This window comes from Prunus persica, chromosome G1, assembly GCF_000346465.2.
Source record: "Prunus persica cultivar Lovell chromosome G1, Prunus_persica_NCBIv2, whole genome shotgun sequence".
Classification (NCBI taxonomy): Eukaryota; Viridiplantae; Streptophyta; class Magnoliopsida; order Rosales; family Rosaceae; genus Prunus; species Prunus persica.
Window position 1 is genome coordinate 20,029,224 of NC_034009.1, and position 24,151 is coordinate 20,053,374.

Genomic DNA, 24,151 nt, shown 5'->3' on the forward strand with positions numbered 1-24,151 from the left:
CATGCAGACATAGTTAGCAAAATTAAAGAGGGCCAAGCTAGGTGGGGTGTCATAAAAAAGCGCACAATTCGGGCGCGTTATCAAGCCCGGATGCATCTCCTACATATGAAGGCTGTCAGAGCTAGACTTGAAAATGCCCCTGCCAGTGCAGTTATTGCATTCAAAGAATCAGACGAAATGGCTCAGCTGAAGCAACAACAACTGGAATCCGGCTTCGAACTATTTAGGAAGTTTGCACAAATTGTGGATGTAGAAGGAAAGTGGGACATCACTGTGGGAGGGGTCATGAACTTAATGGGTCGCGGTCGCCGCATTTGACGGGTATGCAACTCGAAATTCAGCCACAGCCAGAGGGTTTGCCTTGTAATATTACCATGGCTACTATTGGGGACAAACCCAGTACAGTGGAATTTTTGACGTGCCCTGTTTTTGTAATATATACGTATGAGGTGCCCTTTTTTTTTATTTCGTTTGTTTTCTGTTGGGGAAAGGGGGCCTCGTTGGTACATATGTATAATGTAAGCCGCAGGTGCCGTCTTTGTTAAGATTGTATTCTGTAAGTTTGAGGTCACCTCTTTGTAAATTTTGTCTTGTGTAAGTTTCACCTGGATTGTTATTTTATTTTGTATGCTGCCAGGTTGAGGTGGCCTTCGTATTATATGTACGTTTCAGGTGCCTTTCTTTTGTGTTGTATGCAGGAACTTTGATAACTGCAGTTGATGTAGTTTGGCTGCATTCATTTCATATTCGATATAACGTAATTACCTTCCACATAGTTCAGATTTGTAGACTTGTTCAATGACATTGCAAAACCAATACGCAAGACAGTATAAAAAATGTTATAATAGCTGTACCAATTTCACATAATGCTGAGGTTACATTGGAATGCCAATATAACACCAATATCGGGCATTATAAAACCAATACAAATCAATAGCGATACAATAAAGTTACAATACGATACCAATATAGTGCCACTGTCCTACCAATACGTCATTCATCAACCAATATACAGACAACTAAGAATGGCATGTACTGTATATGCAAGTGTATACCATGCCGTATTTGTCATAAACTAAGGCTATGAATAACATTGGGCCCAATCTATACTTACTGTTGGCAATGGTAAATATTGGAAATTTTTTTTGTTCCTTTTTAAAAACACCCCATTAACTCCAGGTATCATGTTTGTGCACTCACACCATGTTACTGAAACATTGTGCACATGCAAGTGTAACCCTTTGAATTTGGGATGACCCTCTTCAGCACCCTAAATATCGCACAACGTGAACAACAATTCATACCCTCAAAAACAAGAAGATGAGTAGGAGGAGCCTCCGTCCCGGTGAGGGTGAGTCAGTGACGTCTCGGTTGCCCGGTCAAGACGCGACTTCAAGATCTCGCTGGGAAATGGAAGCTGCGAGTTCAGTGTGTTCACGGCTGTGCTACTGTGGGAACGTTGTCAAAACGCATACATCGTGGACGGTTTCTCATCCTGGAAGGAGGTTTCAAGTATGTGCAAGGGTAAGTTTAATAAACGTGTAAGTTTTAGCTGACATTTGGGAATTGTCTGTATTCCAAATCTGATGCTGGCTGTCTTTGTTTGAAAACATTGCTTCCATTTCTGCAGAGGAATGGATGTACATTTTGGGAATGGGCTGACCCAGAGATGTGTGACAGATCGAAGCACATCATTCCAGGCTTACTTAGGAAAATAAACCGCTTGGAAGAAGAACAAAACGCTGGAAAAGGAAAGATGAAAAACCCATGGTTTTGGGTCTCTGTTTTCTTGGTTGGAATGGTCATTTATTTGTTGTTTTCCAAATGTAATAGGACTCCTGGTCATCTACAGTTGGCAGGTTAAAGTTGGTTAGGTTATAGATGTAATGGAACAGGTTTTATTTAATATAAATCAGTGATGGCAGAGATGGTCGTTTTCTATTGGTTTCATCTTGGTTTGAAAAGGCAAACACAAAAGGCATAGCCAATAACCCCAGGCTCAGGTATTTTGGTATCAACTCTTATGCAGCCTCAATCGTCAGACCAATTATTCCACGTAAACATGAGAAATAACTAAATATTTGACGGTGAGGGACCTCCCAAAACTACAACTCAATGACGTGAAACAATAGAATATTTGAGCTTGTAATTGGCCCAGCCGAGCGTTAATGATAATGTTTGTGCTAACGAACCCCGACATTTCCGTCCGGATCGGATTTCAAAAATGCATATACAAAACAAAGTATTCAACCTAACTAAACTAAACTAAACAGTCGACAATGCACTGTCGTCTCATGTTTACAGGTCCATGACATAGCCACCCAATATATACTTTCAACTGTCACGAAAATGAACACCCTAATATATTGCCAAATGAGAGTCGAATATTTCGCTATAGTGGCGATAAAATAATGGAAAAAGCTACAATGTGGGTGGCCCCAAAAAATTGCATTTCGCTGCAACTTGTGCCAAATTATGGATTTACAGGAATTTGTTAAGCACAGAATGTCAACAATTAGTTCTAACAAAGGAAAGTGAATACAGCCCTTCTACCATGGAAGACAAGTAGAGTTGAATTCCGTTACATAAATGAACACCCTGCAACCTACTACAAAATCACCCCACTTTATTGCGTGGTGAGCAAAATGTCAAAAATTGTGCCATGTTACGCAAAAACTGATACTAAGTTTCAAGATTCACAATACGACAAAACATCCTGCAACTTCTTTCACATACATGTACAGAATCTGAGATGTCAATATGGGTATGAAGCTGGAAGGACCACCTGCAGAAGGAGGACATATGTGCCACTTCAGCATTCATATAAAGGGAAAATGAGATGTCATAAGACATGTTCAATTTGAAGAAGTAATTGTTTGAACCTTTCATAAAGAACATGAAACAAGTTTTGGATTACACACAGTCGGAGTTCAGAACATATGACATACGTGAATCAGATGCCAGTTGCGAAACATTGACATTACCATCTATAGTGTTCAAATCCCCAATACCCTAAACTTTGATGAACAAAAGTAGCCATTTTTAGTAATCACAGTTGGACAAGTTCCCAACATAATGTAAGACATTTTTAAATGAACACTGACATCACAGGTGAGTACGTACGACGTAACTACAATGAAGTAAATAACAACGCAATTCCAAAGGCAGTAGTTAACAATAAAGCAGCAATGAGGTCAGATTAGGACTTTTACCTCATACATAGGCCTCCCCCCTGAAAGCCTCGATTGCAAGCTTCAATCGGTAGTAGCCAAACTTGGATGGGTCAATGGTATGTAAAGGAATGCCGGCACTAAGGTACTCGATATATTTGACTGTCATAATGCCACATGAAGTACTGTCCACCCGAGCAGTAGACAAGTTAGAAGTGCACTTATTGATAACATCCGAGTATAGTGATTTAAAAGAACACAGCTTACCCATCACTTTGTTGAGGAACATCGGAAATTCTGCAAATTGTGAATGGGTTAAAGTTTGACATGTCAGTCCCCTTTCTCTTCACCGCTTCAACCTCCGATTTCTCATAAAACCTCATTTCATGCAGCACCTTTGCAAGCGTATGGGTAATAGGCTCCATGAATCGGACAAGCATACTGTTGGAGGTAAAATCAGAATACGAGTCATAGACAGTGACAGTATGTCGCACAAAGTCGACTTCTACTACCACCCAATGGGACTGTCGAACATTATACGGGAGATAGACCTTGCGCACTTTCGTCCATGCTTGCGCATACCCATGTTGCCATGACCCATTGACAAAGTGGTGTACATTTTTGAGGTAGTTAGGGGGAGGGTCAACAGTCCTTGCAGCATATTGTTTCCTCGTGACTCGTTTCCCACTTGGCATTGCAAACGGCTGTAAAAATTGCTGCAACCAAGTGTGAAAGACACGTTACATAAACCCAAACCAAAGCACCAAAAGGAGAGACCTACATGACTCCTACCAATGCAAGAACTGCAGTGACACATAATATAGATACAAAAATACCTGCAGACAAAACTCGGCGGTTGTCCACTCCCTTCCAAATAGTTGCGGATGAGAGAGTTGTCTTTTGCGTATTAGAAACATGGCCATGTCAAGGTGCTGCTATTTCAGAACACAACAACCGCGTCAATATCACAACAAATGACACATAGTCAATGTCATCAAATAAGAGATTGCTCGAAATAAAGCCGGGTTCAAATTGTTACCCTCGAGCTCATCCATGCAGTTTCATCTAACAGTTTGTAAAAAAAATCTGCCCCAACTTCAAATGGTTCGAGCTCCAGCTCCACACTACAAAAACAACACTTGTAAAGGTAAATTGAAATATAATAGACAAGTGGAACACCTTGTATAATATGACAATGACACACACATGTATAGTATAGCTGCGTATAAATTGTTTGCATACATCAAAAAACAAGTATATTGGTTTTGCCAAGATACAAATCCTAACCTGATGTCAGTTTTCCAAGCCCTGCAAAGTTGTATGATAGCCTTCACATCGTCCATGGCCACGGGTTTTGTTGGATCAAAACGGGGCTGAGGTGTCTGTGCATGCAAATCAGTAACCTTCCTCTTTTTCCTGGAGGGATCGGTGAATGGACTCAACAATGGTGTCGCAGCCCGCTTAAGTCTGCACCCTTTGCCTTCAGCATCTGGTTTCCGAACCGTGGCAGTAGCCTCGTTGTCCCCTTCATCACCAACCAGACTTATGTTACATTTCATGGGAGGCCTGACCTTGCATCCCACCCCCTCAATTTCTGTCTTCTTCCAATCCTCTAACAAATGTAACATCGTTTTTACAAATAATTCTATACCCATTCCCATCTTCCGGAGTAGGAAGGAGGGCATCTTCAACACTAGGAAGCTTCACATCTTCAGAGGTAGGAACCTTGTGAGGTTGTTGGTCCACTTGCCTCTCACGAACTGAAGTTTCAATTTCAGTGTCTATGACTTCCATGGCTGGGAAGGGTTCCACTCCATCAGCAGGGACTTCTGCTTCCCTTGCAGCCCCTTCTTGATCTGAGGCTGGAAAGCCTTCCACTCCATCACCACAGACTGCTGCTTCCATTTCACCCCGTTCTGTATGCATGCCTGGGAAGGCTTCTACTCCATCAGCTGGAACTTGAGTGTCCATTTTAGGTGCTGCTGTAGTCGGACTAGTAGGTTCATTTAAGGGTGACAATTCATTCTGCCCTCCTTCATTCATCTGAGCAGTACAGACTTCCTCATGGCCTTCTCCACCATAATTTTTTTTTAACTCCTCCATCTCCAACTTCAAATAATGTTCGACTTCAGCAATTTTTAGGGTCAAATCCCGAATAGCCTTTTTATTTCTGTCACACTTGTTCTCATGCTTCAAACAGTTCTTCTGTACAATAGCTTTCAAGTCACGAACTCTGTTCCTGAGCCCCTGATTTGAACTACGTAGCTTAGCCAACTGATCCTTAGTGCTGCGTAATTGATGCTTCAAAATGCGAACGTCATTAACAGACCCTTTGGCCTGCATACATTCATGAATGCAACAGTTAGAAAGCTTACAAAAAACCAGGAAACTATTTCCACTTCAATCCTATCGTATTCGCTATATTTTCACAACATTGGAAAAAGGTCATGCTCACCTTAGAAGAGGAGGGAAGGGTGGCTGTTTCCTCAACATCCGCGTCTTTTTCTTCACTAGAAGTGCCGGTTTTTTCTTCGGCCTCATCCCCAAATAATTCAACCATTTCTTCTTCGTTGTCATCATCACCCCAACTCCAGTAAGGTTGTTGCTTCTCAATATCTGTTGGCCGGAGAAGTTGCACATCAACCTCCGATTGAAACACATAAAAAAAATCAGTGAACTTTGTAATTTTTCCTAATCATAACATCACTAATACAAACAGATCTAACCTCAAAGTTTTCAAAAACCTGACTCATAACCTCCCGAAAACGGGCCACCGTGTTGCTCCTCCAATGTAATATTCGAGGGATGTGCCTATTGTCTTCATGGACCGTGAAATGCAATGCTTCCAATGCTGGGAACACTTCAAAAGCCCAAATCTGTTCACAACAATGAAACATCAATATCTGTAAATGTATATACATCAAATAGTTAATTGCTGGATATGTGTTCACCTGAAGAGCGAAGCCAAACCCCCTTATGATGTACTCTCTTGGTCTACCACTTCGCATTCTTGTCTGCACTCTCTTTCCACTTTGTTTGGGCATTTTTCTTTTTTGGGGCACTTTGACTCGTTGGTATTCAGCACAAACTGCCCTCAACAGTGAAGCATTTGTCATTGCATATGACACTGCGCCCCATGGATACTTGTCAAACTCCTCTAGGTCTTCAGCCAACTTCAAATAGCGCATGTCAATAAGCACATGCTTTTCAGTACCCAATAGAACAAAATTGGCAAAATAGACCATTCCAAGCTTTAACGCATCCTCATCATCTGTGCACTCGATGAAGGCGGTGTGTAGGTCCGAAAGGGTGGCAGGTTTATTGCTGCTGAAGTATTTTCGCTTCAACGAGCAATTTTCATTTGTCGCCTTCGGCATGAAAGGGAGCTTTCTAAACCTTAGCCCCGTGATGAGGCAAAATTGTTGGGCTGTGAATTGTATCAACTTGTTACCCACAATGAATTTTATCCCGTTCACCTGTGTAACTGTCTTAGGATCAGCCTTCCTCATCAACAGGCCGTGGACAATTTGTGAATTCCACTTCAGGTCCTCTATCAGTAATAGATGACCAAAACAACTTCCCTCGAACCTCTGTAACTGCTGCGTATTGAACTTCGCCTTTATTGTTGTAATGGCGGTCCTTGTGTGTGAAAGGGCAAATGGCTTTCCTTCGTACTTCTCATCCTCAGGAATCATAAGCTTTGCTTTACAAGCCATTCTCAAGTTCCCTGCACAACAACATCATACATATGGATCATTGGTTACCCATATTTCATACGTACATTACTCAAACTAATACTTTCAACCCATTTTGATATATGTATATACATATGACAAAACCATAAATGTTTTTAAGCCTCTTTTCTACTCTCCAACTCTCTCCACACTCTCCTCTTATCTACATTCCCTTCTGCCAAATGTACATCCCATTCCATCAAAAAACCAAATACCACCCAAGTCTGAAAACAATTTCATCAACCACGGATCCACTTCATACAGGGTTTGGGCGAAATGGCTACAAGAATTACTCCAAATGCATCAATGCCTACTAAAATCTACTCATATGCAATACAGTACCACACATGGAACATCAGTATTCACAGTTATGGACTCTGTGTGCAAACTAGACACGTCAAAATGTTACTGCAACTGCAACTGCTAAACCTAGATGGATGAACATGCAATTTCTAAACAGATACTGAAGCCCCATAAAATACCATTTTCAGACATATATCACAAGCTGCAAGCAAGGAATAACAACACAATTTAGCAGGTTTTATACCACAGGGAACAGAAAATTTCCACGCCAACTAACTTTAGTATTTCAAAATCACATAATTAACCATTAACACTGGAAGGGTGCAAAATATGCTACTACGTGCTGAAACACCAATGATACCAACAAATTTACTTGTGCATTATTACTCAACACCTAATTCAGGGCCTACTGAGGTAATGGTGTGTTATAATGGAATAGCCCTTGCCACCAGAATAATTTCCCACACTAAATATGACTCATAAAATGGAAGTGAAAATAAGCATCACAAACAAACCAATCCTATATGACAAATAGCAATTTGAGGCACTGCATCGTCCATAGAGCAAAATCAATACACCAATACAAGTTTCATCCCAGCATGATCTACTTCACAGTTAAATTACATTATTATTGCAATCTCTCTAATTACTAAACTTCACAAATTCAGTCAGAGGTTAGTGAAATTATCCTTCTCAAATGATAACCATACAAAAACACAAACTAGTCAATAACAAATACAAAACCTACCTTAGAATCACTCCTTCTCTGCACAGAACCGAATTCGAAATCCCAGCAACACCTACAGTAAATCGCGACTTTTGTCCTAACCGACTCTCACAGGATTGAGAAGGAGGAGGACGTTTGTGAACAAAGTCCTAACCGAAACCAAAATTTAGGGTTTTTTTAGGCCCTGAAGGAGCAGAGAAGAAGAGAACGACGTCGATTCAAGACTCGAACTTAGAGGGAACTGAGACATCGTTTAAGGGAGAGAGCATTTAACGATTAAACCCTCTCTCTCACCGTCAAGAGCCCCCTCACCAAACCCTAACATTGACTGCAGAGAGAGAACGACAGAGTGCTGCTTAGGTTTTCGTGACAGAGGGAGAAATAGAGTGGTGGTGGTCGATGGACACAGAAACCGCCGAGAGAGGAAGAGAACCGTGACTGACCGCTGAGAAAGGGAGAGAAGCCAGGTGCGTTAGGTCGCCAATCAAAGGCCAATAACTCCCCAATACATGTGCTTTTATATGGAAGGCAGTTTGGTCATTTCACGTTCAAAAGTGATTATATCAGAACACAATTTGTAACCTGATTATTTCAAAATACCACTTGTGAAAAGTGATTATATCAGCATATTTCCCATATTTATTTTGCAGTACGCGAATGGGAATGGGAATGTAAGTAGCAGAAAAGAATGCTCAGTTGGCAGGGCCACTTGTGAATGTGAAGCATGAGGATGGTGATGACTGATGAACAATTGCAAGTAGGCGTTACTTTTCCTTTCTATTATGTTTATATGCTTATATAATTTTATAAATGCTCTCTGCTTAGATGTGTTTGTGGGTGAGAAATACCCATTGTTCTAAATGTTCAGCCACTCAAAAGGAGTGAGGCTTGGGATCTATTTTGCATGAAAGCTCTCTCTAGCTGTTCAAATAGATTTTACCCACCAGAGCTTTGAATTCAAAGCCAGGGATCTTGCTGGAAAACACTAGGCATTGTAGCTTTGGGTGCTCTCATGTCAACCAAAAATTGGCTAAGCTTCAATGATTTACCCAATCATCTTAAGCTCGGTTGCATTTTTCCATAAGATTATTTGATTCAGTGTAAAAACGCTTATTCGACTTTGGATAGCAGAGGGGTTTGTGGAACAAGTTAGAGGGGCTAAGGGAGTGTTTGGAGCTGTCACATGAGCAAGGACTTCCCTCTCCTTTTACATATTGTTCCCCTCATTCAGGAACGGAGAGTTTTAGCTGACGAAAATCGAAACTTTGGCACCTGTTAGATTGAATTAGTTTGAATTGGTCAGTGTTGAGTATCTAACGCAAAATAATTGGCAACGAGTGGTCATCCAAGGTTGTCCAAGGCTCGAAATTCACTATGTGAGATTTTATATTCTCGACAACGGTTGGTGGACATTGTTCTAGCTCTGGTGCCAGTTCTCTTGGGTTTTGAACCAAAATTGATAGAAACTAGAGCCTTAAACACCTTATAACAAGGGGAAGGACCCATGGATGCGTGATATAAAGTAATATAATTGGTTCTTCATTCATATAGTTCAGAAATTGTTTGATCAAGTAATCAAAGATGAACATATTTCAACTTTCTCTATATCAGGTAATGGCTAAAACTTTGATATATATGACATCTCACGGATGTACAACACCTTCTAATTCTTCTGTTGTTGTTGCTGCTGCTGCTATGCTGCACACCGTTTTCAAAAGTTGTGTTAAAATATACCAAAGTTTATTTATGAAAAGATGGCTTAAATGGAGAAGCATTTCTATGTTATCTGGTAAGTAGGAAACTAAGCAAAGCTTGATTACCTCCTCAACCCGGTGTCCTTCTTTCTCCACCTTGTGGACATGTTACTCTTTCTGATAATAATTTATATGAAAGAATCAGTACTTAATTGCAACAATCAATGAGCCCAAATTAGAGAATTGTGTTCATTTACATATCTTGTATTTAGAAAGAGAGTGAAAATCTTGAGCCTAACATACCACCTAGTTTCTAACAAAACATGTAGTCATATGGAAGACGTACAGAGTAAACACTCACCCACTACTTGATGTTTGTGGCTCATCTGTTAGACTGAGTGAAGATAACGGTTTTGAAAGAATCTCCACAGGATCAGCCTCACGGGAAGAACTGCTTGAATCTACCGGGGATCTCATCGGAACAACTTTGTCTCTGTACCAATTGAGAAACAATGGATGGATGATTCAAGCCATGTCTATAGAAACCTTTTAATCAGCACAAATGTACTGTTCTATTCTATACAAGTTTAACTTTTGCTAAATTTCTATATGTACACAATGAATAAATTCACAAGAAAAATTAAAAGTGAGTGCATACGTACCCCTCAACACATCTGAGCAGGCAGAGGTTCATCTTATCAGCTGTATAACTACGAAAAATGATCTGAAGCCGCTCCTCAAATTCGGGAGTATCAGAAACTGGAAGAACATCCCAAATCTTCATAACCTGGACGTAATCTGAGTTCTCCTCGAGAACATCTACAGACCAAATGAGATTCAGCTGCCCTTTCACTTTATACTTCTCTAACAGCTGACCACAAGCCCCCCCATGAACTATAACTCCTTTATCCTTGCAGGATTGGCGCCAACCGTCAGAGAGCTTTGTTAATAAGGAAACCACTTCTCGACAGATGTCAGTGTCTTTAATCTTTTCCATGGAATTCTGAAATTTTTTGGTGAAATAAACCTATACAGGAAGAAGATTGATTAATGCTAATACTAATATACGAAGAATAAATGCTGCAAAACACAGAATCTAAAGGCAGAACGAATTCGCCTTTAAAAAGGCATGTTCCCCTATTCAGCTCTCCCTGGATAATTTATACATGTAACAAAGGAGATTTGTGAAGTCTATAAAGCCTTGATAATTTAGGTGCCATGTCGAACTCGAACGAAAGGGAAATGTAGCAGCATACCTTCCATTTGGCGTTTTTGAACAGCAGAGAATCAGCATTAAGTAGAATATGCAGTTGGCAAAGCTCCATGAGGGCTGCTGCAATGGCCTGAGCCAAGTCCTTGTCCTCATGAGCATTATAGAAACATTTGCGTTTCTTTGCATCAAGAATTAGCTTCTTCCAAATAGAGTTACTGCTAATCAAAGTCGCTTCGTTCCCCAAAATCCAAAGACAGTACCTAACAGACATAAAACAATTGATGAAGTTCATCAAAAACCATAAAAAATTCAGACACTAAATCCAAGCTGCTGCATGTAAAACCCCTAATATGACAGAAGTACCTTGCACGCGTTAGCATCACGTTTGCTCTTTGAACATTGGAGACGAAACCTACATATCCTTTCTCGTTACATCTGACAGTGGAGATAATTATCACATCATCTTCACCACCTTGAAAGCCGTCAACAGTTCGCACACTTACGGAGAAGTCAGTGCCAGAAACTTCACTGTATTCTCCGACTCTCTCTTGAATTGCATTAACTTGAGCTTTGTAAGGTGATATTACTCCAATACTAACCTTCTTCTTTGTTCGAGTAAATTCTGTGGTCCATTAAAAAAAAAAGTTACAAAAAAGCTAAGAACATCTACACTAGCTTACAGCAAAACTTACCTCTGTAAAGGCTTGAAACAATCTCACAGACCACAGCAACCTCAGCCATATTTTTTGGACTATGCCAGCGATCGAATTCTTCTTTTCCATTGACTATATCTATAAAGGAGTAGGATCCATACATTTTTCCTGAAAGAAAAGACCTCTCATAGCTTCTTTGCTTGACATTTGGACCATCTGATATCCGGTTCTTGTAAAACTCCCCTTTTGGGAATAAGCTGATTGATGGATGCATTCTGTACTGGACATTGAGAAGGTGCTTCTTATGTCCCAACTGTACAAGTCTTCCGAACAAACTTCTTCCAAAACCAGCCTTCTCAGAAATCTGAAAGTTGCATTGCTCAAAATTCACATAAACATAAAAGCTTTTCAAAATTTGAAAACTAAACAGCACAAGGGATAAAATGAAACCTTGCTTTTAACCATAGCAGGGAGTTGCTTCTCATCTCCTACGAGAATAGCATGGCGAAGACCAGGTAGTTGCAAAGGAATTGCTGATTCACATTCTTTCAGCTGAGCAGCTTCATCAATCACTAGCAATTCTAGAGGTCTCATTCTCTCTCTGTTCAATTTAGCAGAGCTTGATGCGGTGCAAAATATTAAACAAGCATTTGCCAAGCACAATGTCCTTATTTTCTTCAAATCATTCAAAGCAGGAACAGAAAATTCACGAAGCGACATCAGTGTATGAACACAGTCTTTTAGAACTAATTGTGACCTTTCATTAGCAAAACCAACATCCTGCAGTAAAGCTTTAAGAGAACTGAGCAAATCCGAAGCGCTAATCATGGCCTTCACAACCTCCAGTGAAATGCAAGAAGTTGGTAAGTGGGTGTACAAATTTACCATGCAAATCTTCAGACCCTTACCAATTGAACTAAGTTTTTCCTTCACAAACTCCTCTAAGGTCAGAAAATCATCCTCATCGTCCTTTGTTGAGTTTTTATCATTGATGATTGCGGTCATTACCTCTCTCTTCATCGTTGTCAAAAGATTATTGCTATCTTTGCCATCCTCATCGCATCTTCTTTCCCTTATTTCTTTCAAATACAACAAGTACTTTTCCTGTGGATCCTCAAGCAAATCTATCATTGATTCCAACCAATGTTTCCATCCAGTCCAAGGGTTAAAACATTCGGCCAGAATTTCAATACGATAATCAAGAAATACCTCAACAAGGTCATCATAATTATCAATCTTCATTCGCTCCCCATTCCCAAATAGAATTATATCTCCAAGTCCATACTTTCCACAACCAAGAGACTGATTAACCAATCCCAACAGTCGCGCTGCCACTTCTAACACAGCGATATTCGTTGGAGCACATGTTAGTGTTCTGCACTTCAACTTCAAGAGGGAAAAAAGTGACATAGCAACTGTCTTGGTTTTTCCAGTCCCAGGAGGACCCCATATTAGTTTTATGGTATTTTGGTGAGTACATTTACTCAAACTGATACAGTTCAAAACTGCAGCTTCTTGGGAATCATTTAGATCAGAGCCCATTGAGGGCCATCTATTTGAAAGGGCAGCAGAGAAATTTTCTTTTAAAAGGCAAATTGAACAAGAATTCCCAACCTGTAAGAAAGAAACATAAACCTGTTGTTCGGGGCTTTGGGAATCAATTAGCAACTAAGCATGGCCAGCAATGCAATCAGAGTAGATCATCCTTGTTTCGAAAACATGAAGAAGGCCTAATGAATGTGCATGCATGATGTTAAAGTAAAGATAGAGTCAAGAAGAAAAAAATTACATGTGATGAATTGGGTTGCACTTGCAGCACATTCTTTGTTAAATTTGTGTTGGCCCCTTCTGAGTTCAAAGCTCTCCATAGGCGAACATTTGTCATCATGTTGATTAGATAGACAGCAAGAAGTTTTTTTCCTCCTTCTTTATTGATAGGCTTTGATGAGAGTATTGAGAGGTTATTATCTCTGCCTCGAAGAACATACGCAATGAGATATGAATCTCTGGGCTTGTTCAAATCGTCGGTGCATTTTGGTCTGATATCAGTCAAGGCAACAAGATCTCCAGCCTGCGGCTCATATGATCCTGCGGCTTCTCCCCTGCCCTTCATTATAATATCATAAAACAAGTCCTTGGGAGGTTTATGACCCTTAGAAGTTTTAACAGCCAGAATTTCACAGGTAGGTGCCTGTGACAGAGTCATCATGCTTGAGAGTAAATCAGCATGTGTTTCCTCAACAAGTGAAGGAATGAACGATTTCATGTAACTAGTCACCGTCGAAAATGTCTCAGGAATTTTCATCACCTGTAAGTTGACACAACCAAAGCTTAATCGACATGCATAACTCATCCCATTGTAGCTAGTTTTCTAATTAAGCATTGCTCAGAAAACATGATGACATGACAGAAATTAAGCATTGGTCAGAAAACAAACCTGTTTTTTGTAAAGATTTTTTTTGAGAACATCCTTCATAGACCAAGAGAAGACCGAATCGATTAAGCTTCTACCGGCAACGCCCAACTTTTTCACATTACTCTCTTGATGATCCATAGCTGCTTACTGATCTTTTGATATCCGCAATGACTACTTTGTAAGTTGTGGAATTTCAAGTCAAGTGCAAGTCAATTACTTAGAGTAAGATCATTTTCTTTTAAAGTATATATATAGTAAATTACTTAGCACGGAAGCAGAGCATGGCTTGCCACTTGGTCAAAACAAGTCCACAAGGGTACAGTGAAAGAGAACTTCCCAGCAGCTGCATATTTCCTTTTGCTGTGCATCAACAACTTGGTGGCCAAGTACTTCTGCGATAAGGACTAAACTAAGAGGAAAGTAACAACTTGTAATGATTTATGTTTTACAAAAAAATGGAAGGAAAATAAGGATTAAATATTATGCAAATTTATTTTTATAGGAAGAAAACAAACAGGTACAAGAATTTTGGAATATTGAATATAATATATAGAAGACCAAGAAGGCAACAGCTTCAAGTGCTTTTTCTTTTTTTGACCCAAAAAAAAAGTGCTTTTTTCTTTTATTAAAGTCACAGTTCTGTTACGTGGGAAGTGAGAAATCAAAATTCACTCCAGAAAGGTAAAAAGAAAAAAATGAAGACGGAAAATATAAAAAGCAGTTTAGTTAAGCCTAAAGGCCAACAGAGATTGTTTCAATGCATTACAAATTTGTGTCTAATGAGAACAGAATTCAATAGATTGTTATTAATCTTAATTCGTAGAGTCGGCGATCTAACAGCTACAATCGTGTTAACTCAATTTTGTGGCCATAAATTCCAACATAATTTCAAATAAATTTCATGTTTCCTTTGCCTGCAATAAATTCTTCTGGTCGGCTTAATTTCCATGGAACTGGCAAAATTTAGATTGAAATGGACCATCAACTAAACAAAATTTCTACCACGAAATAAACCCGCTAGTCTCGGATAACTAGTACACGAAGTAATCGATACCAAAATAGCAAACTTAGATAAGGAAAATGGTGATGTTGAGCACTCTTAAAAGATTCTGCGGTCCAAAATCAGAACAAAAAAATATAAGATTAATCTTAAGCCTTGTCAGCCTTGGAGGCAGTGGCAGCAGCTTGTCCTCTAAGTCTTCCTGTTCTCCTTGCAGCAATAAGACCGACCTTCTGGCCAGGAGGAGCATCACGCCTGACTGTACTTGCATGTCCAATGTGCTGGTGGTTACCTCCTCCGTGAGGATGCTCAACTGGGTTCATAGCCACACCACGAACCTTAGGCCAGCAGTTCCTCTTCACTCTGAATTTGTGGTATGCATTACCAGCCTTGAGCATTGGCTTTTCAGTCCTACCGCCGCCAGCAACCTGCCCAATCATTGCCCTGCAACCACTTGGCACAATCTTCTTCGCACCAGAAGGAAGCTTGATCCTGTTAAGAACATGTAAACAGACAGAATGAGTTAGTCCCTCACCGTGTTATTTAAAAGTAACGCAGCAAGCATGTCACACCAATACCATCCATTATTTGTACAAACACAACTAACATAAAACCTTAAGATAATCAATGCATAACATTTCAAGTAAAAGACCTTGACCAAGAAAACAGAGAAGCTAATGACAAGCTAAACTGAAAAGTACATTCAGTAATGGATGTCAAAAATCGAATGATCAAATCGGATTAGTATAAACCAAAGCCTGCACAGGTAGAAAGTGAAGACAAGAATATAAAGCAATCATAATCTCAATATAAGAAAAAGCACATAACACACACTTGCAATAAAATGAAACGTTGGTTGAGACCCAAAACTACTAAAATTCAAATATAATCCAACCCAAGTCAAAACTCTTACTACTAATTATATTGGTTCATAGCCACACCACTAATTCAACAAAATCCAAGAAACAAAACACTAGCTACTTAAGACTGCAAGTCTGTAAATGAACATACCCAAGTGGGAATTTTCAATAAAAATGTCATATTTCATGCTTCATTATTGAAAGCAAACTACATTTCATCAAATACGATGTAATTATTAATTAATGTTCTTAGGATATAATTATCAAACGAAAACAGAAGGATGATAGAGAGAGAGAGAGACCTGGAGGTATCGTTATCAGGGTTGTGGCTGATAACAACAGCGTAATCACCAGAAGCCCTAGCAAGGACTCCACGGTCACCAACATGGTGCTCGACGTTGCAGACGACAGCTCCCTCCGGGATCGATCTGAGAGGCAACACATTGCCCACGACCAGATTGGCCTTCTTCCCACAGTAGATGAACTGGCCAGTGTAGATGCCCTCAGCGGCGACGAAGAGCTCGTTCTGCTTTTTGTATCGGAAAGGATGGCGGAAGCTGACTCGGGCGAGCGGGGCTCCGCGACCCGGGTCGTGGATTATCTCGGTGACGACGCCCTTGAGGTAGCCGTTGCGCTCGCCGAAGTCGAGACTGCGGAACCGGGCTGGACCCTTGCGGTGGTGGGTGTGGGACTTGAAGACCGACCCCGCACCTTTACGCTGAGCTCTGATGACTCTACCCATGGCGGCTTCCCGCTGAAATGTCTCTCTTCTCTGCTAGCTGTAGCGGCCCCCAAATGTTGCTTCGCAAGTGAACCCTAGAACTCACAAATTTATAGCATTTGGATATGGCCCAATATGTGTTAGAGTCCAGAACAAATTGGGCCTAATTTTTATAATTCGAAACCCAACTTAAGAGGTAAAATGAGAGGATTTAAATTTAGTCCTAGTGTCATCTGCCGTTTTGCCCCTTATATTGTACTGTACCTTAATTATCAATTTACTCTTCATACATTTTTTTCAGGTAAATTAAGGACTTAAACTGTATAGTTAGTGAGGTATAGCTCAGTTGGTTGAGTTCTTCCACCTTCATCTATGTGGGAAAATGTTCAAAACCCACAAGCACCTAATAAATATTTGTATAAATCCCCCTCTCGTAATCACTTGTAATAAAAATAAAAATAAAGGGTTAATGACCTAAATGGTCCCCCAACTATTGCTCTAGTATCATTTTGGTCAACCAACTAAAATTTTCATTTCAAACGTCCTTAAACTTTTTATTTTGTGCCAAGATGATCCATCCGTGACAGATTTCGTGACTTCTAATCACGCGATAGCCACGTGACTGAGTTTTGAAGGATATATGTGACTTTTTGAGAAGCTCTGTCGAAGGGTATGACTGAAATGGTCCCTCAACTATTGCTCCAGTATCATTTTGGTCCACCAACTAAAATTTTCATTTGAACCGTCCTTCCACTTTTTTTTTTATTTGTATCAAGATGGTCCTATTGTTAAAGTCCGTCAATTTTATTGTTATTTATTTTTTTTATCTTCTTTTAAAAAAATTAATTAATTTAAACAATAGAGAAAAAATATATATTACTTTTTAAGTCTATGTCATAAAAAAAAATTAAATAAAATTAAATAAAAAAAAGCCATGTTGGTGGTGAGATTCAATTTTTTCAATTTTAAAATTAGGTACAAGTTCCTATAAGGGAGACTTTGGAAAAACCCAAAGGAGAGAGAAATTTTTTAAAAGAAGTCAAAATGGACAAAATTGCCCTTATTTATTTTTGGATTTCTTAATGAATCATTTACATTTGCATGTCTTTGATTTGAAAGTCGAGAGGTTTTTCTGTCTTTTTTGAAAAAGGTTTGGCTTTTTCCAAAAGTGAAAGTTTTTTTATGGCTAAAACCTAAATTTACTTTTCCTTTAATTTTTAATTATTGTTTACTCTTTTAAAAATTTGTTTATTTTTATTTTTTATATTTATGTGATTTTAATTCATTTAAACAATCGATAATTTTTTATTATTAATTGTTAGGTCAGTCTCACGGAAAAAAAAAAAAAAAAAAAGCCATGGGGCTAGTGAGATTCAAATTTTTTAAAACTTTCTAGGTTTTATAATAGTTTCCTTTAATTTTTAATTATATACTAGCCTCTTGTCACATGCTCACGCATATGCCAATTGGTTTTCTTTTTCTTTTTTATTTTATTTTTAGAATTAATAAAAGATAACAGGGTATTTATGTTCCATAAAAGTAGGACCTATTATCTTATTTTGTTTTTAATTTTAATTTTTTTTAAATTAAAAAATGTGAATTTACCATATTATCCTCATTTAATTAATAATTTCAATTTTTAATGTTTGAATTAACAAAGGGTATTTTCTGGTATTTTGAATGTTTCACCATTCTCTGCCTTTTGCTTTATATATATAGATTACTATTTTAATTCATAGATACATTTTTACTCCTCAATTTAATAATTAAATTGACAGATTTTAACAGTAGGACCATCTTGATACAAAAAACAAAGAGTTGAATGACAGTTCAAATGAAAATTTTAGTTGGTAGACCAAAATGATAATAGAGCAATAGTTGGGGGACCATTGGAATCAATAACCCTTTTAGAGGAGGATACTCACCTAAAAATACGGTTTTGTCCCTCGATTTCACGGAATAATATACACACTTTGACGGATGGACCATCTTGGTACAAAATAAAAAGTTTAAGGACGTTTGAAATGAAAATTTTAATTGGTGAACCAAAATGATACTGGAGCAATAGTTGGAGAACCATTTAGGTCATTAACCCATAAAAAAAAAAAAAACTTAAACTATATAAAATAGGCTGTGATTCCAATTTTCCTAAGTTTCAATTTTTGCTTGATATTTATTGATGCATGCTGCACGTCTTTGAGATATGGGTTTGTTTTGTCAATGGATTTAGGTAGTGGGTTTTTAGATTGCAGCAGCTTTGGTAGTATAATTGTTTGAAATAGGTTTCTTTATGTTGGGCAACTATAAAAATTGGGATCAGCTGCATGCTGGATTTACATTTCGGGTTAATGACCTAAATGGTCTTTTAATTATTGCTTCAGTATCATTTTGGTCCACCAACTAAAATTTTCATTTCAAACGTCCTTAAACTTTTATTTTGTACCAAGATGGTCCATTCGTCAAAGTCTGTGTATTATTCCGTGAAATCGAGGGACAAAACCGTATTTTTAGGTGAGTATCCTCCTCTAAAAGGGTTATTGATCACAATGGTCCCCTAACTATTGCTCCAGTATCATTTTGATCAACCAACTAAAATTTTATTTCAACTGTCTTTCAACTTCTTTTTTTTTTTCGGTATCAAGATGGTCCTACTGTGAAAGTCTGTCAATTTTATTGTTAAATTGAGGAGTAAAAATGTCTCTATGAATTAAAATAGTAATATATAATTAAAAATTAAAGGAAACTATTATAAAACCTAGAAAATTTTAAAATTTTTGAATCTCACTAGCCCTATGGCTTTTTTTTTCGTGAGACTGACCTAACAATTAATAATAAAAAATTCTCTATTGTTTAAATTAATTAAAATCACTTAAATAAAATAAATAATTTTTTTTTATAAGAGTAAATGACAGGACCCGACCCAATTTCCGCTTTGGAATTCGAGCCAAGTCCTGTGCGTGTCCGACACCTGGCGAATGTCGGGCACAAAAGACCTTTTTATCCCTCTCGTTTCAAATTCTTTTTACACTTTCCCTTAGACTTCTGCCGAAAATTCGGCAGAGTCTCCCTTGTATTTTGACCAAACCAAAAGTTTTCCACCTGTTAAACAATCAAATAAGTCCACACCAACTGCCAGAATATCTCAAATAACAGATCTCAACTCCAGTTTTTCAGTTTCAAATAGATATCAGAGCATTTTCTAGAGTTTTTCAGGGTTCTAAGGATTTTCCACAAAACTCTACCTTATTTGGTGGCGCGGAAGCTATGAACGGCCCGGTGGTGGATCCTGCGCACTTCTACAGCCTAGGGGCGAAAAACAGGTTAAAAACGTGAGTGGACAAAAATAAAGTTCTTAAAAACAAGCTAGAACATAATAACCCCCGTTTGAAATACATAGGGATATAAACCGCTAATTTGTCTCTATGTCAAAACAAGGTATTCAAATAAGCATGTAAAGCGTGTTAACGAATATACTCGTATACTGAACAAATATATAAGGATATAAATGCGCGAATATCAAAGAAACTGGTATAAAATAACTGAAAGTCATAATTGAATAAAAGAAAACTCAAAATCCTTTGAAAATACCACCTATTCCCTGTCATATCCGGCAATTCCCCTGGCAGGTCTCGGGCGACACGCAGTCTACCCGAACCGCAAACTGGCGAAATCAGGGGACTATGATCAGCCTGATCAGTCGGCAGGTCCTCGATGACACCAAGTCAGCTCGAGTCGCTCTGGCAGGATGCAGGGGACCGTAGTCAGCCTGATCCGCAATCCTGGCAGGTCTCGGGGACACAGAGTCAGCCGAGCCGCAACCCTGGCAGGTCTCGGGACACCAAGTCTGCCGAGCCGCAAATCCTGGCACTCACGGTCCGAGCGTCCCCGTAACTCGTGAGGCAAAGTCAAGTGCACTGACGTAAACTGAAATCGAACTGGATGTCCGTAGACATCGGTCCAACTCTGGGTAATCACCAAATAAAGGGTGAGTACATGGTGGTTCTAAAATAAACTATTTTTAGAAAAATCTAATAGCTCACTGCCTTTTTGTGAAACTGACATTTAACTGCTGTCTCTTCTGATAGAGTTCTCAAACTCTGCTTTTTATATTACTTGAGCTTCAGTAACTAAACAACACGTAAATCAAAGCATTGTACCGCTCACATCACGTTTGAAATAAATAGTTCATAAAACTTCTTCAAAATCAATAATCAAATTAACCCATATAAACTGACTTATAAAAGCTTATTTGTATAAAATCATTATAAAATCATTTAAGCAATCTCATTTATATAAATCATTTATATAACTCATGCATATAAAATCGTTTATGAAAGAAAGTCTACTCACTGATGGTCCGAGCTAATTGGACCCTTCGAAGGTCCCTCCTGCGGGTCGACTGGATCTCTGGGGCCTTACTCGATCGATTTGGTGGAGAATTGAAGGAGAAAATCGAGCTGGAAGTTTGAACACGAAATTCGGTAAAAATAGAGTTTTCCGGCGAGCTCTGGCCACGGAAACTCCGGCGAAGGGTCAGAAAATGACGGCGGTCGAGTGGTGGTTCGTTTGGTACCAACGGCGGAGATCGGCTCCAAGCGTGGTGGCCGTGACGACGATGAGAAGGGAGGAAGGTCGGCTGGCGCGGGCTGATCGGGAGGAGAGAGAGAGAAGAGAGAGAAATGAGGAGAGAGAAGGGAGGAAGGGATAAAAATCTGACTTTTTGACCAAATTACCATTTTGCCCTTCGCAGTATTTTGATCGTATTTTCTTCGTTACAAGTCCGATTCGGGTCTACTTCGTGTCTACGGACTCGTTTCGCCGTGCTCTTCGCAATGGCGTAAGCGGAATTGCCAAATTCTTTTCCGATCAAAAAGTCAACTTTTTCCCTATTAAATAATGCGAGGGCAAAATTGTCTTTTTGCTAGAAGATATTAATCCTACTTTTTAGATATTTTATTTCTTTTTAGATGTTTTGTTTTGGGTTATTACAGTAAACAATAATTAAAAATTAAAGGAAACTATTATTGGAACTTGTACCTAATTTTAAAATTGAAAAAATTGAATCTCACCACCAACATGGCTTTTTTATTTTTATGACATGGACTTAAAAAGTAATATATTTTTTTCTCTATTGTTTAAATTAATTAAAATTTTAAAAATAAGATAAATACAAAAATAAATAACAATAAAATTGACGGACTTTGATGATAGGACCATCTTGATACAAAAAGAAAAGAAAAGTGGAAGGACGGTTCAAATGAAAATTTTAGTTGGTGGACCAAAATGATACTGGAGTAATAGTTTAGGGACCTTTTCAATGAGACAGAGCTTCTCAAAAAGTCGCATATACCCTTCAAAACTCAGTCACGTGGCCATCGTGTGATCAGAAGTGACGGAATCTGTCACGGATGGACCATCTTGGTACAAAATAAAAAGTTTAAGGATGTTTGAAATGAAAATTTTAGTTGGTGGACCAAAATGATACTGGAGTAATAGTTGGGGGACCATTTAGGTCATTAACCCTTACATTTTTAATGAACCAAAATTTAGTGATTGGATATGCACTAACTTTTGAACTTGTTTATAATTGCTTTAAGTTCTTCAAAAAGAAAGGGTTTAGGGTCTCACAGGAAGAAAAATAGGACTTCACAAGAATAAAAGAGGATCCATGAATGAAGAACAACCACAATCAAGAATAGAAAGAACTTTCAACCCAAAAAAAAAACACCAACGGAAGCTATCAAGTAATAAAAAATGGTTCATATATTTCGATAATTGTTTCACTGAATTGCTGCATAAAGAAATTAAAGACCAACAGAAACATGCTTCTTCTACATCAGGTAAATTGCTCTGCTCCTGCTGCTGCACATACTGTTTGGTTAAGCTCTAGACGTGCTGCTGCAAGAGCCTGAGCCAAGTTCTTGTCATCGTCAGCATTATAGAAACAATCACGTTTCTTCGCATCAAGAATTAGCTTCTTCCAAATTGAGTTACTGTTTGTCAATGTGGCTTCGCCAAAGGCAATACCTACACCAACACAACCACAAAAAATTAACTTCATCAAAACTACCAATAATTCAGACAAAACATGTAATCTACAACATGAGGAAGCTACAATGTTACAGTAATACCTCGCACGAGTTAGCACCACATTTGCTCGTTGACAATCGGAGAGAAACCTACAGATCCATTCCATTTACATCTGACAGTGGAGATAATTATAACATCCTCTTCACCATCTTGGAATCCATCAACAGATTGCACACGTACAGAGAAATCTGTGCCAGAAACTTCACTGTAGTTTCTGACTCTCAATTGAGTTGCATTAACTTGAGCATTGTAAGGCGATATTACACCAACACTAACCTTTTTTGTTCGAGAAAATTATGCGGTGAAAAAGGAAAAGTCAAGAAAATTAAAAATTGAGCTAAAACCTTCTCAAGCAGGAGCAGCATATTTTTACAACAACTAGCTTAGGCCAGTAATTACCTTTGTAAAGGCTTGAAACAATCACATATACCAAAGCAACCTCTGTTGGAAATTGGCTCACATTAAGGATGCAGGTGTCGCAGGAGGCGACCAGTTGCAAGGTAGGAGCGACTGGTTGTTTTGAAGCAGCGTTGAAGAAGCTAGAAAATGGAGGAAGCAACCGGTCGCTAGGTAGGAGTGACCAGTCGATTTCAAGCAGATTGAAATGCGACCGGTTGCCAAGAACGTGCGACCGGTCGCCAGCTTTGCTGTGTTATTTTTTCCACGCGTTTTCAGGTTCTTTTCACATGTGTTTGTTCCCTACCTAACTTCATGTGCCTCCAAAGGCTTTTATGGTTTCTAGGAAGTTTGGCAAGGTGCTAGAAAAGCTAGAACACCATTTAATGATGTTTGTTGACTTGTATCAAAGGTTGTTAGACAAGGTGGCTAAAGTGTAATGACTATCTTTTGGCTTGTCTAACCTATGGTTTAGGTTGGGTGGCTGAAAGTGTGAATGTGAAGGAAGAGGAAGCTTCCTCCTAAGTCTAAAGGCCTGTTTATAAAAGGAAGATGATGCAAGGCAACCAAGTGTGGTTAAGTAGCTAGAAACTAGTGAGTCCAGGAAAAACCATCAAGGGAAGAAGAGAGAGAGCATGCAAGGCAACCAAGTGTGGTTAAGTAGCTAGAAACTAGTGATTCCAGGAAAAACCATCAAGGGAAGAAGAGAGAGAGCAATCAGCTCAAGTTAGGAGCTGAGTTGGAGTCTTGTAAGTCTAGACACCAAGGAGGGGAAACACCAAGTGTGAGAGAGTATTCACAAGTGCATCAAAGTGAGAGCAAGGAGTGAGAGAGAAAAGAGAGCTTGGGGAGAGAATAGAGTTCAAAGGGGTTTTTCTTAAGGTTGTAACTTATTCTTTCATTAGTGAATTTCTCAAGAGGCTCACCAAGAGGATGTAGGCAATTGCTGAACCTCTATAAATACTTGTGTCATTTTGTGCTTGGTTGTTTTCTGCAAGTGTGTGAGTGTGTGATTCATCCATCCTTGTGTTTGTCACAAAGTCCATCAACGACAAGATCATTAGGGAGAAAAGCCATAATTCACAACAAGTGGTATCAGAGCTGTGTTTGAGCTGCAAGTGCTAGTGTGTTGAAGATGGCAAGTGACAAGGAAGCTGAAGGTGGAAGCAGTTCT

General features: G+C 38.9%; 2 protein-coding genes and 3 long non-coding RNA genes across 6 annotated transcripts; all 5 read right to left on the minus strand.

Annotated features, from left to right (window-relative positions):
- LOC109946768 lies at nucleotides 2,689-3,670 on the minus strand. Of its 2 annotated transcripts, none has more exons than XR_002269837.1 (3): nucleotides 3,438-3,670; nucleotides 3,213-3,355; nucleotides 2,689-2,785 (listed from the first exon to the last, which is right to left on the minus strand). It is a non-coding gene; the product is annotated as an uncharacterized LOC109946768 (long non-coding RNA). The 2 variants fall into 2 exon arrangements; XR_002269838.1 differs by lacking the exon at nucleotides 2,689-2,785 and adding an exon at nucleotides 2,960-3,017.
- LOC109946769 lies at nucleotides 3,820-4,291 on the minus strand. Its single transcript, XR_002269839.1, has 3 exons — nucleotides 4,210-4,291; nucleotides 4,007-4,102; nucleotides 3,820-3,886 (listed from the first exon to the last, which is right to left on the minus strand). It is a non-coding gene; the product is annotated as an uncharacterized LOC109946769 (long non-coding RNA).
- LOC18793489 (uncharacterized ATP-dependent helicase C29A10.10c) lies at nucleotides 8,623-14,119 on the minus strand. Its single transcript, XM_007224924.2, has 10 exons — nucleotides 13,932-14,119; nucleotides 13,284-13,802; nucleotides 11,945-13,108; nucleotides 11,534-11,858; nucleotides 11,205-11,463; nucleotides 10,885-11,101; nucleotides 10,291-10,655; nucleotides 9,990-10,121; nucleotides 9,755-9,805; nucleotides 8,623-9,632 (listed from the first exon to the last, which is right to left on the minus strand). The coding sequence occupies exons 1-10, from the start codon at nucleotides 14,046-14,048 to the stop codon at nucleotides 9,578-9,580; spliced, it is 3,204 nt and encodes a 1,067-aa protein (XP_007224986.2). The 5' UTR covers nucleotides 14,049-14,119; the 3' UTR covers nucleotides 8,623-9,577.
- Nucleotides 14,855-16,587, minus strand: LOC18791391 (60S ribosomal protein L8-3). The gene is made up of 2 exons (XM_007225750.2): nucleotides 16,073-16,587; nucleotides 14,855-15,402 (listed from the first exon to the last, which is right to left on the minus strand). Exons 1-2 carry the CDS (start codon nucleotides 16,510-16,512, stop codon nucleotides 15,060-15,062), a joined length of 783 nt encoding a protein of 260 aa, XP_007225812.1. The 5' UTR covers nucleotides 16,513-16,587; the 3' UTR covers nucleotides 14,855-15,059.
- LOC109946577 lies at nucleotides 22,111-23,231 on the minus strand. Its single transcript, XR_002269697.1, has 3 exons — nucleotides 22,981-23,231; nucleotides 22,623-22,857; nucleotides 22,111-22,518 (listed from the first exon to the last, which is right to left on the minus strand). It is a non-coding gene; the product is annotated as an uncharacterized LOC109946577 (long non-coding RNA).